We start from the raw sequence: 16,372 nt of genomic DNA, 5'->3' as shown, positions 1-16,372 counted from the left end.
CCGTCCCAACTATTCTACTCTAGTTGCTTTTAGCACGGAGATTAAAAAGTTGGGTAAAAGTGGTTAATATAATATCAGATTTAGAAATAGGATAAAAAATATAGTAAATAGTAGAAGTGTTGGTATCATATCTAAAAATAAATTTTGTTAATATTTTAGGACAAATTAAAATGAAAAATAAAACAAATGTAGTGGGATGAAGGAGTATTGATTGATTATATAGCATTCAACTAAAAAATTTAAAACTTTAGTAAATTTTGAGCTAAAAAAATGATAATATGGAAACATAAAACAACAAAAATTTAAAAGTGGTTCAAATAGTGAGATTTAGTCTTATTTTCTCAATTTGAGTCACTTTTAAGCCCTAAGTCAAATTTAAAATGGTAACAAAAATTAACTAGTTTTGTTATTTTACAGATTAAATCAAGAGAAGAAAATAAATAGAAAAAATATTAATAATTAAAACCAAAACTTTATTTGAAGAAAGTGATACATACCAGATTTTCCTCCTTAAATATACTATTAAGAGCTTTAATGTTTGATAGTAAATACTCTTTCATATTCATTTTACTTGTCTATTTGATTTTTCAATGCTATTCATCAATCACTCTTATTATGTGATTTGTTCTTAATCTATAAGTCACAACATAGTAATGTGGGATCTTGTTTAATTCGTCTTATTAAAAATTTTATTAATATTAACTTTTTATAATTTTTACTCGATCACAATCAGAGAGATATTTAATATTAAAAAACACATTGATAAATGTGCTAAAACCAAATACTACTAAATACTATTATTATCGAAGAAAAAAGAATCAAAAGAGAATAAAAGGAGCTACTAAATACCACTATTTCCTCCGTTTTCTAATGTTTTTTCCTTTTATTTTTTGCATAGTTTTTAAAGTAAACTTTAAGTCTTAAAATCTCAAAATACGCATCATAAAAAATTATATAAAATATATAATAAAAAAGTATATACTTCAAGACGAATCTAACAAGATCTCACATAAATATATTTTATCATCTATATATATCTTAAAAATCTTAATCAAATTTTTTTCTATAAAATAAAATATATATTTTATATAGAAAGAAGATAAAAAAATGAAAAGAGTATTATCGAAGATAAAAGAATCAAAAGATTTATGGTCATTTAAAAGTCGCAATATACAAAAAGTTGACATTTCAAAAGATATAAAAATAAAAAGTTGAAAAAATATCCTCCTGTCAAATAACGCCATCCAACTTTTAAACCAAAACAATGTACAGAACATACTATTACGTATACATTCGGACGACGCCGTGTACTCGCGTATTCTACAGTTTCCTACTCAGCAACACCTTAGCCTTCTTATCGCAAAACAAACAAAACAACTCCTTAACACTTATCCACTTATCAACCGTCCATCTCCTCCCCCTACCTTTTCCAAATCAACGGTTCTGATCTATCCTCCTTTTTCTTCCAACTTATACCTTCTATTTCCGCGGCGTCTCTCCAACGCATACACTTCACAGTTCAACACCTCTTTATTCCTTCCAAACGCCTCCTTCTCACTTTCTCTCTCTACACTCATCAATGGCTTCTTCCTCTAAGCTTCTTTTCTCTCTCTTCTCTCTTCTTCAAATCACGCTTTCTCTCTCTTCAACTCTCTTCCTTCCTCTTCACAAAGATACGGATAGAAACCAGTACTTGACCCGAATCTACCATGGGTCGAAGCTAATGGAAGCTTCTCTTGTTGTAGATCTGAACTCTCCTTTTTTATGGCTTGATTGTTCTTCTTCTCAGAAACAAATCACAACTGTTAATTGTCGGTCTATACAGTGTACCTCCGCCGCACCGAATTCCTGCCCTTCGAATTCAGATCGGAGTTGTTCGATTCCGTTGCAGAATCCTACTACGGGGGTTTCTGCTTTTGGGGAGCTTGTTGAAGGCACTGTTTCTTTTCGTGATGATGAAGTTTCAGCCGTTGATTCTTTTCTCTTCTCTTGTGCGCCGTCGATTTTACTGTCTGGGTTACCGTCAAGTTCTAAAGGAGTTTTAGGGCTTGGACGAACTAGGATTGGTGCTATTTCTCAGATTTCTCACTTTTTCGAGTATCCGAAGAAGTTTTCCCTCTGTTTATCTTCCGAAAATGGTATGATTTTAGATGGAAATGATGAAATTGAGGTTTTTAAATCCATGATTTATACGCCTCTTTTAGATAATGGTGATTCTTCTTACAGCATAAATCTAAAATCTGTGAAAATCCAGAACAAAAAACTTGATGTTGAGGAATCACTGTTATCATCAATTAAAATCAGCACAATAGATCCTTATTCAAAAATGGAAACTAGGGTTTATCAAGAATTTGTTAGAGCTTTCGTAATGGAAGCAGAATCTCTTAACATGCCAAGAGTTCAACCAATTGGTGGATTCGATTACTGCTATGATATCAAAGGAACTACAAAAGTTCCTATAATTAATTTGGAACTACAAAGTGAAATGGTGAAATGGAGAATTTTTGGGCATAATTCAATGGTGAAAATCAATGAAGATGTGATGTGTTTAGGGTTCTTAGATGGAGGATATGATTTAGGAAACTCCATTTCAATCATCCTTGGTGGTCATCAATTGGAAGATAATTTGTTGGAATTCGATTTGGGATCTTCAATGTTAGGGTTTAGTTCATCTTTGTTAAAGAAACAAACAAGTTGTTCCCAATTGAGTTCATTGCACAGAGGATCAATTCAATCTTTGTGAGAATTTTTGTAATTTTTTTCTGGAAATTTTGTGGAAGAACAGGAATTGTAACTTGTAAGATGTATTAGGGAAAAGTAGAAGTCTGAAATTTTGACTAATTTGTAGGGAATATGCTTTTAGGCATAAACTCATAATTGGATCTTTGTTATATGTAAATGGTAAAAGTTTTATCACGAAATAATAAGTGTGGTAAATATATTTACCTAAATTATGGTATAAATTAGGATTTCTTACTTCTATAAAGATTATTGCTTTTTTGGTGATGCTCAATTCTTGAGATAGAAATTTCTATTATTGGTAATTGGTAGTGTGTTGACCAACTAAAGAATAGCTTTGATTTGATTTTTGACTTCAAATTTTTTAGTTCTTATCTTATTAGTCTAGTTTGCTCATCATTTTTTGACCAACGGTGGATGATATGATAATTTAGCCAGATAATGTAGATTTTCGGTGGAATACCTTATCAGACAATTTAGCTTCTTGGTTGTGAAATTATTTAACGTTAATTAGCTAATTTAATGAGTATTACTCCCTCCGTTCTTTTTTGATCTTCCACATTACTATAACGGGTAGTTTCAAAAGTTCTTTTACTTTAGAATACTTTCTATTTTTAGAAAGTTTTTATCCTACTTTTACCACTTAAAACCCCTTTTTCTTTTAATGTACCCATTTTCTTTTATTTATAATTATTTTCTCCCTCATACTTTCAATACAATTATTACTTCACACTACTATTTAATTAAAATAATACCCACTACAACTTCATGTGTGAAAAATCCAAAGTGAAAGATCAAAAAAAGATGGAGGGAGTATGTTTTCATGAATTTAACTATTTTTCAACAAGCTCATTTAGGGGTGGAGTAAAGATAAGATAATGGAGACTCTTTTTTCTTTTGAATTTTTGACATTAGAATCCTTCATTAATTAAGTTATTAGCTATGTTAAAATTTTGATTTTAATTATTATATTTAAATAAAAATTTGACCCAATTTTTAACTACATTAAAAATGATTTTATAAATTATAAATTAAATTAAATTGCTGATTAAATTTAGAAAAAAATAAAGGACTGAAAAATTAAGGAATAAGATGTTGATTAATTTTAGAATTGAAGATGGTGAATTGGTAATCATTGATGTTTAGTAAATGTGTGAGAGTTAAGAAGTTTACTTTGAAATCTTAAAAAAGAGTTTACTTTGAAAGACATTAGAATAAGAAAGAGAAAAAAATATACAACTAATAGTGTTTAATCTCATGTAATTATTAGAGGAAGTTCTGAGCATGTTCAATATGTTCGACCGTATAGGATCTTGAAAAATTTAAGGCGTCATAAATAAATTACGTTGTATATGTTAAGCGTTTAAAGATACAAAATTATTAGAAAAGAACATAATTTTGGAAATTGTACAAGGCCTTTAAAGAACTAATTAAATTTTGCTCCTTATCATTGATATATTAAGTAAAACTCGAGTCACTTGCTCTAATTTATTACTATGTTATTTTAATTTCTAATATGATTTTTTTAATATTGGAACCCTTTAATTTTAGGGGGTTACGCGGCTAGCACCTCGCACGCCCCACAATCATTCATGCTTCGATCAATTATTAACTATCAACTATTAATTATTTATCAAACACACATTAAATTATAGAAAAACAATTATGAAAATTCTAAAAAATTGAATAAAAAAGACATGTTACAACTATTTTATACTCCTTTCGTTTTTTTTGATCTTTCACTTTGGGTTTTTCACACATATGAAGGAAGATAGAATCTTTGGGTTGTAGTGGGTATTATTTTTATTAAATAGTAGTGTGAAGTAATGATTGTATTGAAAGTATGAGGTTGTAGTGGGTATTATTTTAATTAAATAGTAGCGTGAAGTAATGATTGTATTGAAAGTATGAGAAAGAAAATAATTATAAATAAAAGAAAAGGGATATATTAAAAGAAAAGGGGGGTTTTAAGGGGTAAAAGTGGGATAAAAACTTTCTAAAATAGAAAGTATTTTAAAGTGGATGAACTTTTAAAACTACGCATTATAATAATGTGAAAGATAAAAAAACAGAAGGAGTATACGACAATAATTTCTTTATCTCTTTAAATTTGCAACTTTAAAAGTTTTTTCAAATTCAAAAAAAGGTATGACACGTGGAAAAAAATCGTTGCTTAGGGTGATAAAAGTACTAGAACATGACTTATGACTAAGAGGTTGGTTCGGAAGAAAAAAAAAAAGAGGGTTTTGTGTTCTTAAATTTTGAGAAGAATCCAAAGATAAATGGGGATTTTTTCATAGCTTTGAGAGTTGGGAATTGGGATATTCGCATCACTCGAATATCCAACCTTAACAATGACTGAATTGCGTCTTACCTTTCGAAAAGCTATGCTCTTTGTGGTTCTTACCATTTACCGAGTGTTGTTTGTCTTTATAGAGTATTAGATAGAATTCGTGACATCCACGACTTTATTAAATTTTCGTATATATTTGTGTCATTTAAGAAATTAAAACTTTAAGAAATAAATTTTATATTAAATTTAGAAATAAATTTTATAAAAGTTAAAAAAAATAATTTATTTGTCATAAAAGAAATATAAAAGACTTGAATAAGGATAGTCATTAACTAGTTACAGTCTAAATCATACTCCTATTAAAATCAACCGTTGCATTTAAATAACCAATAATATAAATAAGAAAATCCTAATAAAAGTATATTATCTTTTAACAATCTCAAAATATCAAATACACTAATTAAATTTGAATAACCGTTCCTTTTTTTTGTCTACTTTAAGTTTTTTTCCGCCATATGAGAGAGAAATTTGAATTTAATTTTTGAAGTACATATTCAAGACAGATATATTCATTTGACATCTTGTTAGATTCGCTTTGATGCAAAAAATTTAAATATATAATTTTTACAATTTTTTATTATGCGTAATATGAAATATCAAGGCTCAAAATTTGATTTTAAATACGTGAAAAAGTAAAGTAGACAAATAAAAAAGAACGGAGGGAGTATAATTTTTTAATACAGTAAATGATGTAACCTAAAAAGTATAAAATTAATCAATATGGATAATATTATAGTCATAGTTAGAAAGTAATAAAGTCAAATATATATATATATATATATATATATATATATATATATATATATATATATATATATATATATATATATATATATATATATATATATATATATATTAGTCATAATAACAATGACATCATCATTTAGTTTTGGAGGGAAATTTTTTGTTTAGATTGTGACACGTAAGCAATATTAAATAGTGATGATGTCAATGCTTTGTTTTAGTAATAGTTGATAGATAGAAAGATTTTCTTATTACTTCTTTCACTTTTTCAAATATTTTGTTGTTTTTTTTTTTATATCCGCATTACTCGATGACATTAAATCTATCCGTTTGATCACAATTATGATTAATCAGTGTGAGTTATGATTATGAATAAAATCAATATAGTAAAAATGAAGAGCATAAACATTAGAAAATATATAAATCAAGTTAATATGAAACATGTGAGGATTATAAACATTATTAAAATATTAAAATAAAGTTAATAAAAAATATATAGAGACCATAGATATTAAAAATATATAAACTAGATTAACTAAGGTTAATTATGTTCAATAATAAAAAAAATTCTTTTAGAGAACAACAAATAGAACTACGTTAGGATTATGGCTTGAATACAACTTAATTTTTTGGACCACAACTCAAACATAGCGTCGTTTTCAAATGTAGACCTTATTTGACGGAAAAAATTCGATTATCTAACTAGTGTTTTAAATGTAAATAAAAGTTCACACACCCATTAGGCCCTTGCAAGTTATTCACTATTCTCATGAAGTTTTCTTGATTTTCTTCTTCACTCCATCAAATTTACCCTATTTTTATTCGTAGTCATAATTCACATATTTTTAATTTAAGTACCGTCTACACAACTTATCTATTTATTATTCCTATATTTCTCTCATTCTCCATTAAAATATGACTCCATCCATTTTTTTATTTAATCAATGATTGTTGATGAAATAAATTTGATGGGACGGACCAAGTTCTTGCTGAAATACTCTTGTTTACCGGTTGGTGTTCTTGTTTTTTACCTTTGCCTTTTACATATTTTTCCTATACTTGTTTTTTACCTAATTATTTTATTTTATTTATATGTATTTTATTTATTTCTTATTTTATGTTTAAGGTCTAAGCTTGTATAGTGATATGTAAGCTAACAGATTCAGGTTCACTCATTTCTTTTCGTTGCAAGAACCTTTCATTCTAAGGAACAATTTAAAGCAGGGAAACTCTTTGATCGCATCCTTTCATTATAAATATAGGTTGCCATCTTTCTTGCCTTAGCTGACCCAGATTATAATTTTCTATAGGCAGGATACACTGAATACGAGATTGCATGAATGATTCATCCACATTCCTTGGAGAGTTGCTTTACCAATAACAACTTCAACAAAAGTTTTGATTTCATCTCACCGGACAAAACAAACCTAATTATTCCAAAAATTTCCTTCCTTTCATCTTCAAATAACAACTACAATTTCTGGAATTATAGTATTCCTACTTTCATCTTTTTGCATCAACTATTCCTATACCAAGCAGCCATGATCGATCACGTTATACCACCATGAACACTGACCCAGTGTCCATCACGTGAATTACCCGACCCGATCAAATCTGTGTGTTTCCTTTCTCCAAGAAAATCTTCCATGAGCATGTCTTCGCCATCTTCACTATCTACCTCTTCTTCTTCTGCATTTGCGTCTGCATCTTCTTCATCTACAACTTCATGGTTTTCTGGAATTGTTCGTGGCCGTTCTGATAGGAATTTGCCCTCTAAAACTGCCCCTCATTCTGTCTCGACTGTTTCCGGTAGCGCTGGTTCTTTAGGTCCTGTTATCAAGAAGAACCACTTTCAGGGTGTCCTTTTTCGTTATGGTCCCAAGTCTATCCAGGTTCTTTTCTTCATTTTCTCATTGTTTTACTCCTTCATTTTTTATTAATTTTTGTGGGTTTAATAGTTTGGAGCTTTTCTTGTTGTGGATCAGATTTTATTGGATTTATATGATTGATTAAATGTGTTTGAATGTGTCTGATTGATCATAAAATGAACTTGATTAGATGGTTTAAAAAGAGTTGATATTGATAGTACTGAGTACTGAGTGAGTTTAGTTGATGGTTGAATGTGAGTTTATACTATAAAAGGAGATGTGGGGATTTTTGATTTTACTGTAAATGAAGGTAGGACTACACTTGTATGTCTTTGATTTTCTTAGATTTTCAGATGGGATTGAGTCTTGTTTGGCGGAAATTAGATTTCGATTTGGGTGATTGGAGGTAAGGCGGATAAAAGGTATCAAATCGTGTGGCATTGATGGTTCAAATGGATTTCTAGAATTGATAAGTAACATTTTTGTGTATTGTTTCTTATTTGGGAGTCGAGAGCGTCTTATACTCTTATCTATGGCTATTATGATGGCTGTTTTTTTTGTATAAATCCGGTTTGAGGTTTGAAGGATGTGTAGGTTCTATTATAATGTGAAATTGTTAAGGGATTGTGGATAATAGAGCATAAACAAGATCGCATCATATCGTATTGGCTGCGTCATAAAGGTGTTGAAAACACGTTTCAAGCCATTTCAAGCGATATTTCATAGTTTAGGCCATTATTGCGACCGGTACCCGCATTTTTCCATCATGTTGTGGATTATATTATTTCATTAGTTATAGACCTCTTAATTTAAGAATGAATTTCGATATCGACATGATTCCGACTTCATTTTAGAATATCAGAAGATAATAACGCTTTCCGTGTTAAGAGTTCGACCTTATATTAATATTTATTAAACATAGAATGATATATTAATATGCAAGTAAGGAAACTTTATAGTAATTAAACAAACCTTAGGGCATGGCAATTGGCAAGGAGTAATGGACAAATCTGCATCATGGTTGTTTTTTACTAAACAATAAATCTTTCTCTTTATGAGTTGTAATGATCTTATTAGAATGAGATACCTACTATATGAATATGATGTTTTCTTCTAATGCACTCATTGATGAGACTTAATTGATGGTTATACTTATTGTTGAGTTGGTGTCATTGTGATAGATGATAGAAACCCAAGTGTTAAGGATATGGTGGACAAAACCGAGTGAATGGGTGCAAAGAGCTACCTATAAGTAATCGATGTTCCTTAATGACCTCATGAAATGTACCATGTCATTTCCATGGTAACTTTGATCATAAAAAGTTTTTTTGTTCACAATGTTTCACATCACTTAGTAGTTAGTATCGCATCTTCAACTCGTAATGCATTAGAATAAATTTTGGGAAGAAAATGAAATGATTGAAGTGAAACAAACATGAGTGCATGAGCATTAAACTTGTGAAGAAATTTTCCTACCAAATTACACTAAATTTTCATTGCCACTCCCACCATTCAATACTGGGAAACAACGAGTTGTAAGTGAAATTTTCAGAGACTTGGATGTAAAGACCCGAATGTGACTTGCATGAATAAGGCTAGGATAGGCGGCTCGAATGGAGAGAAACTTTATTGCACATCTCTAGGATGAAAGTTAACTTTGTTTGGTTCAGCTATTAAGTGAGTATATTAACAATACACTTAATTAGATGGAAGAACACTACAAGATTTGAGAATTGAGACTTGGGTTGGGAAACTTCATATGAGAATCATGTGCACTAGTTTAGATTTTGGATATGTGCAACGTCAAATACAAGATACCCTAGCAAAGCAAGTGGAAAGTTTGGAGGAAGGCCACAATTGATTTGGATGGAACTAGGGAGGAATTAAAAATGTTATAAAGAAATTAAGTTTGTAGAAAATACATAATTTTGATAGAAGTGAATGATGGGTGATTCGAGGTGGGTGATTTGGTCAAAATGACCCGAACATAAAAACAAAACTTACTAGTGAAAACTGAAACCCAACTTCATGAAGAAAATAAGCACCTCTAGTCGAAATTTTATTACTATGATTGTAAGAATGTGATATTGATCATTTATTATTTGCTTATTCTTAAATTAAGATTATACTGACCCATGTTTCTATTGATTGAAGCTCTCTCAAGTCCTAAATTTGAACACATGTACTGAAAAATCCAATTATTGATATAAACATGAATTGCTTTGATATTAACCTAATCTGACACTAATCAAAACCCTGACCTATCTAATTTGAAGTAGAATAGGCCCGAAATATACCCAAATCCGTTTGGATAAAGTTATTTAACCCAAACAATAATGACATTTTTAGACATGATCAGAGACCAGCTTGTTGACTCCATTAATAGGGAAAACCTGTTTTCTTTCTTTTTAAATGTTATGTGCTTATTTATAAAATATTATTGTGCAGGTTGCATTTAAAACAGGTGATTATAAGCAACAAGTCATATTTATTGGCGGACTTGCTGATGGGTTTATGGCTACAGAGTATGTTTTTGTTTCATTTATTCCAATCCTTACAACTGAATAAATATACAGCCATACGGGTTGATATGGGGACTGAGTGGTGTTTCAATTATTATTCTGCTTGTGTAGCTGATTAATTTCATAATTTTGGTTAAATTGCTGTTATAAATATATTGATTTAACAGTGATAAAAATTTTGTTCATAAAAACTAGATGGACAAGTCTTAGTTCTTAAATTGAAAAATGAGATTGGAATTATGGGTGAAAAATAACGGATTGGATTAGTGTTTGCAAAGTACAAAGTCAATTCTAAAAATTTTGGACTTGCATCTAGTAACATTCTAGCCTAATATACTGAATAATCTAGTCAAATCCAATCTGAATGTAGTAGTCTTCCATTTTGTGAAATAATGCATTTGAATAGAGAATTTCCAAAATTAAACAATTGAGAATAGAGTAGTGGCTATTCTTTAACAATGGTATCAAAGCCGACTCAGAGTGGTGGCTTGAGTTAAGCCAGCCTTGAGCAACGATGACGTTGGAACTTATGGGGGTTTAAATATAAAGGAATAGATTTAAGGCCATTACAAGGTTATGGGACTTTATCCCACATAGGTTGTATGGGAAACTATTGTGGGGCTTATAGAGTAAATGGACTCTCTCACCTATTAGACTAATCTTTTGGTGTTGTGGTCTTTTGTTTATTCTATAACATGGTGATTGCTAGGTTGTATTGGTAGTTTTATGTGTTAGTGGCTGGTTTTGTGCACCAATGGGTGAACGTGGTCCATTAGTCTGGGGCTTAAGGATAAGGATGAGGCTGCAATGGGTGGTGCAAGTTTGGGTGGGGTAGGAGGGTCACGTGACTGGTGGGGCTAATGGCTGGTTGTTCTTAATTAGGGTGTTGCTTCTTCCATAGTGGTAATTTTTGAGTAGATCCCTAGTTCGTAAGGAGTGGGAGTAATTATGGAGTTTGAGGAAAATGAGAGAGGGAGAGGGTGATAGTGAGAGTGCGGGTGGGGGTGTAGGTCTTTTGGTGTGATGCATTTGAGATACAACTAATTTGGATATAAATGAATTCTGATTATTGTTTTTTTGTCTGTTTTTCTTGAGATGCGGTGCTGGTAGATTGGAGAGGAGTTGTGTTATGATTGATGATTAATAGCATGGAATATGGAAGTATCATTTCTGTTGTATCTTAGCTATATGATGGAAGTTGAAATCATTAACGATTCTGTTAATCAATACAATGACATCATGTTTTTATACGACGCAGGTACTTAGAGCCTTTGGCGATAGCTTTGGATCATGAAAAATGGTCATTAGTTCAAGTACTACTTTCGTCGTCTTACAAAGCATATGGCACTTCAAGTCTTGAGCAAGTATGTGCTTATTTTATTTTGTTGAACTTCAACTTGCCCATCCATAGTTCAGTCTTTAGGGATGGACTTTTTGCTTGGTCTTTTATCAATTAAGTTTGAGAAGAGGGTGTTCAAAGTAAACCTTTGTTGCAACATCCTTATGATGCATTCAACTATTTTATAGGAAAATGTGAATGATGCAATAGCATCAGGTTTCTCTTTCCCTTTGTCTTGCTCCTTCCATTATAATCTGCACCAGCTCATGTTTTGCATATCAGATTTTAAAATGTTTCCCATGAATGGGTTTTGAATGAGGGTAGTTACGTAAAATTTATCTTACATACTAATTTCTATACGGATTCAAGCTTAAGGTGATAGTGATATTTCCTTCTAACTAAACATAGAGATCTTTTTATATAATACGTGCATAGACTCGACAAACATCATGTGCTTGTCTAAAGAGGATTGACTGATGTCTTCCTTTTACTTCCTCCTATTAGTAGTTCCACCTGCGGGTAGTCTCCATTGCGTCATTGACTCATGAGGTCAGGGTTTTATCACAATATCTCCTCTCATTTTCTCAACTAACAAATTACAAGTAAATAGCCTGCTCATAGGATCAAAAAACTCCCCCTCTCCCATTGACTTGTTAGCCCGTGATACTAGAATACTGGAGACTTCATCAGGAGTTCGAAAATACAAAACAGGAATGGGTTTGACCAGTTAAACCAACATTTTGCTTTATGCTAAACAGACCAGGTTCTATTGAGGTTTTGACCAATATGATCGGATAGGTCTGTCTTTGCAATGTGGAATAGGTATGTTTATTGTTGAATCAGAATTCAACTTCCAGTTTTCACGACATGGATTTTAGTGACTTTTAATGTTTGTTCAATTCTTATTTTCATGTTTTTATTTGAAGGATGCTCTGGAGCTTGATCAATTAATCAGTCACTTAATTAACAAAGAAAATTCTAATGGTGTTGTTCTACTTGGTCATAGTACTGGATGTCAAGTATGTTCTTATGCTATCCTTCCTTTCAACTATATATTCCTCTTTTTTTTAGTTCACTCTTTGAGAAGATGTAAGCTTGATTAGTTGTATATATTTTTATAAGATATGGTATAGGCTAAAGTTCTATTAGAATGTTCATGTAGGACATAGTGCATTATATGCGCACAAATGCAGCATGTTCCAGAGTTGTCCGTGCAGCCATTTTGCAGGTAAAATCTGTTCTATATGAGCCTATAAGGATATTCGAAATAATTAGTAAATGATTATTTGGTGATTTTACTTGATTTATACTTAAGAAATTTTGTTTGACAAGAAAAAAGGTCCAACGAGGACGTGTCAATTACACTGCAAGTGAGAAAGTAAGTTAACACATAGAGGCCCCGGGCACATGAGCCCGTAGTGCAAACTATCGGTTGATCACCATATTGCGATAGTATTGTAAAGGTTTTCTAAAAGATATACTTAAAATAAATCTTCTACTAGACACATTTTGGAACTTAATAGTTAATACATATTAAAAGAAGATTATAATAACACTTCTTGAAATTGCGGATATGATTATAATAACACTTTGTGAAACCCTATAACTCTATAAGTTGTTTATCAGGCTCCAGTTAGTGACCGTGAATACCGAGCAACACTTCCTGAAACCGCGGAAATGATTGATCTAGCATCAAAAATGATTAGTGAAGGAAAAGGATCAGATCTAATGCCTAGGGAAGCAAATGCAGATGCTGCTATAACTGCATATAGGTAAATGATCTCATTTCATTTTCTCTTTGTTTAGTCAGATAATCCATTTTATACAGCGAGAATTATTGACGTTGTATCATCGATTTTTTTATTAATTACCAAGTTGCTAACTTTCAGAACAAAATACTTTCGAGCTCCTAAAATCAATTGCACAGATTTTCCTTTTTAAAAACTTTGGCCTCTAGCCTCTTCAAAGGAAAATTAGTATCTTAAAAACAAGTTTTTGAGATAAACCAACTTATGTCAACTTTCCTTCAATAATTGTGTCTAGTGTAACATAATTCGCTTTATGAATTTGCGATTTGCTCAAATTTGCCCAAGAATAGCCCAAAACCGACCATAATTCACTTTTTTTGGTTTGCAATTCGCGAGAAGATAAGCGAATCATGTGTCAATAATTGTTTCTAGTTATTTCAAAGCTTCATGTAGTTACGTTGTCTTGTCCTTTCCACTGATCAACACTATCCAAGCAAAAAATGGCTAAATAATTAGTACTTCCTCCTTACTTCTATTCTAGATTCTTCTTGCATGACAATATACACATAACAATGCCAAATCCTTAACGTCAATAATATGCAGCCAACTTCTTGCATGACAAATGACAATGATACCGTTTTTTCCTTGCAAACCACAGTTCTTGACAAGAGTCACATTGCGCTATGGAATATGGAAACCGACTATAATTCGCTTTTTACGATTCGTGATTCGCAAGGAGATTGGCAAATCATGTGACACTGGCCAGGACTATATGGCCTTTGTTCTAAAGTTTAGACTCTGGATGATGATATGTTGTCTTTACTGACTAGAAATTTGTTAGCAGGTTTCATTCCCTTTGTGCGTATATGGGTAACGATGATATGTTCAGCTCTGATCTTAATGAACATCAATTGAGAACAAGACTGGGTCACATGTCCAGCATACCTTGCCAGGTATAAGAACGCTTCACGTGTTAGAATCATGCAATGAATCACTGAAGCACAAGCTGTTGAAATGATGCGTTCAACAATATCTGTTGGGCCTTTGTGTTGTGAACGCCTTACTGCTTCAGAAACATACTGATGAGATGCACGGTTGCTTTTGCAGGTCATCTATTCAATGGCAGACGAATATGTGCCTGAGTATGTCGACAAGAACGCACTTGTTGAAAGGTACGTACAATTGGTAACCAAATGGCAGACGGTTCTCAAATAGGTCTCACTATAATTAACAATGGTAACTACATATGTAAGAATTTGCTGTTTACAGATTATGCAAAGCGCTTGGTGGAGCAGAGAAAGTTGAAATTGAATACGGTAACCACTCCTTGTCCAATAGAGTAGAAGAAGCTGTGCAGGCTATAATAGACTTCGTTACGAGAGAGACACCTCAGGGCTGGGACGATCCTTGGAGTTGAGTTGTGATGCTGTCAATCGTATCCCTCTTGTTTTCTTCCCCTTCTCGACAAAATACACGGTATTTTTCCTAATCATTTATTTATTTATTAATTAGTAGCTTCCTCACATAGATTCGTCGTATTCCAGGCGTTCAATTGTACTCGTAAATTTGTTAAAAGTAAAGAAAAACAATTTTTGCGTAGTGTTTATTCTTTTGGTTGTCATTCGTAATGAACATGATTTTGTTTATCATGTTGTGGAGAGAATGACGTTCTTATACGATTTACCAACTTATTCCAGCCCTGTCAATTTTACTATATTGTTTCTGATCTTTTAGAGTTATATCATTCTAATATCGGGTCTATCTTATTTACAATCTTGATCAGAGATAACTGGTAGACTCGTTTACGCTTTGGTTAGTTTGGTTAATAGATTTGACATCAACTCGTCGCTTAATCTGCCTACTATATGTTGCTAAGCATTGTCATAATTCGAGGAGATATCGGCCTGGAGTTGCCTACTCAGTGCAGGATTTTCAGATTCTGAGTTGTATTTGGGTCAGAGATAACTGAACGGTAGATGGTTTCACAAAGAAATACTAAATTATCTATTGCATATTGCAATACACAAGTATGTTGGAAAGTTTTTGTTCACCAAATGACAATTGTTACTCCCTCCATTTGCAACAAATACAACCCCAAACTCTTGCAAATTACACCAATAATATAAGTACTAAAATATTTCTATTGTGATATAGTACTGATATATTCTCATATTTTTATATGGTTGAAGTTTTTGCTTCAGGCTTCAAGATATATAATATATATATTAATATTTTTAAAGTATAGCCGTATAGATATCCTGGGATCTCTTTCAAAATTCCTCATAAACCAATTGTAAATTTTGGAGAATAAGTATTATTTTTAGCTATTCTTGTGAGAGATCATCTCTCAAAGAGGATCTCAAAATAAGAAACTCATATTCTTATTTTTTTTAAAAAAATTTGTATTAATTAGGTTATTTAGCCCATATATTTAATACATATCTCAGAAAGACTGTTTCTCGCAACAATTTATGATCAATTTAAAAAAAAAGTTTAAAGTTAAATTTTTATATAGCTCTCTTTTCCCACCATGTGTACCCTTTAATAAAACAATGAAATGATAGAATATGGCATTAGATATTTAGATTTAATGACTGGAGTCAATTAGTTATTTGTTTTTAAGTTACTCGGCCTTCCACGCTTTGACTACTTTGCTCAATTTTTTATGTTCTCAAATCTCAAGTCATATTTTTATGAAAGTACGCCTTGATTTGAGATATTTGTGGAACAAACGAATTTGTTTCAAAACATGGGTATTGGGAACATGACTTCCACAATCAACAATAATGTTATTTTTAAAATTATAAATTCGATGGATAAATTGCATTTTTATATTAATTAATCAATAAACGATCAAAACAACAATAAAATGGATCAAATTTTGGAATAAGTAACTAGATTAGATATGGGAGTTTTTTTTTTTTTTTTTTTTTTTTTTTTTTTTTTTTTTTTTTTTTTTTTTGGTTCAAATGACCTTAAATATTAAATTGAAAAGATGAAAACCTCAACTCCCTCAAAATCTACTAACCAAAACCTACTTACAACCCAACAAGCCCCCT

At 31.3% G+C, this 16,372-nt stretch overlaps 2 protein-coding genes across 3 annotated transcripts; both read left to right on the top strand.

Annotated features, from left to right (window-relative positions):
* Positions 1-1,480: 1,480 nt before the first annotated feature.
* LOC130825993 (probable aspartic proteinase GIP2) lies at positions 1,481-2,951 on the top strand. The gene has a single exon (XM_057691458.1). The coding sequence runs from the start codon at positions 1,580-1,582 to the stop codon at positions 2,741-2,743; it is 1,164 nt and encodes a 387-aa protein (XP_057547441.1). The 5' UTR covers positions 1,481-1,579; the 3' UTR covers positions 2,744-2,951.
* Positions 2,952-7,161: 4,210 nt separating this feature from the next.
* LOC130825933 (UPF0613 protein PB24D3.06c-like) lies at positions 7,162-15,464 on the top strand. 2 transcript variants are annotated; one of them, XR_009046983.1, is made up of 10 exons: positions 7,162-7,728; positions 10,153-10,229; positions 11,485-11,590; positions 12,492-12,584; positions 12,728-12,793; positions 13,192-13,337; positions 14,158-14,266; positions 14,421-14,485; positions 14,583-14,789; positions 15,097-15,464. XR_009046983.1 is itself a non-coding variant. In XM_057691386.1 (9 exons), the coding sequence occupies exons 1-9, from the start codon at positions 7,483-7,485 to the stop codon at positions 14,728-14,730; spliced, it is 1,056 nt and encodes a 351-aa protein (XP_057547369.1). In that variant the 5' UTR covers positions 7,162-7,482; the 3' UTR covers positions 14,731-15,464. The 2 variants fall into 2 exon arrangements, 1 of the variants encoding a protein (XP_057547369.1); XM_057691386.1 differs by having other exon boundaries at positions 14,583-15,464.
* The last annotated feature ends 908 nt before the right edge of the window (positions 15,465-16,372 follow it).

The sequence above is a fragment of the Amaranthus tricolor genome, chromosome 10, assembly GCF_026212465.1.
Source record: "Amaranthus tricolor cultivar Red isolate AtriRed21 chromosome 10, ASM2621246v1, whole genome shotgun sequence".
In the NCBI taxonomy this organism is placed as follows: domain Eukaryota; kingdom Viridiplantae; phylum Streptophyta; class Magnoliopsida; order Caryophyllales; family Amaranthaceae; genus Amaranthus; species Amaranthus tricolor.
Note: the sequence above shows the minus strand (reverse complement) of the source record. Positions and strands in the feature narration are given on the sequence as shown.

Coding starts and splice junctions, on each gene's coding strand:
- LOC130825993 (XM_057691458.1), top strand. CDS start 1,580: ATGGCTTCTTCCTCTAAGCTTCTTTTCTCTCTCTTCTCTCTTCTTCAA.
- LOC130825933 (XM_057691386.1), top strand. CDS start 7,483: ATGAGCATGTCTTCGCCATCTTCACTATCTACCTCTTCTTCTTCTGCA. Junction 13,338..14,157: donor GCTGCTATAACTGCATATAG/GTAAATGATCTC, acceptor ATTTGTTAGCAG/GTTTCATTCCCTTTGTGCGT. Junction 14,267..14,420: donor TGTCCAGCATACCTTGCCAG/GTATAAGAACGC, acceptor TTGCTTTTGCAG/GTCATCTATTCAATGGCAGA.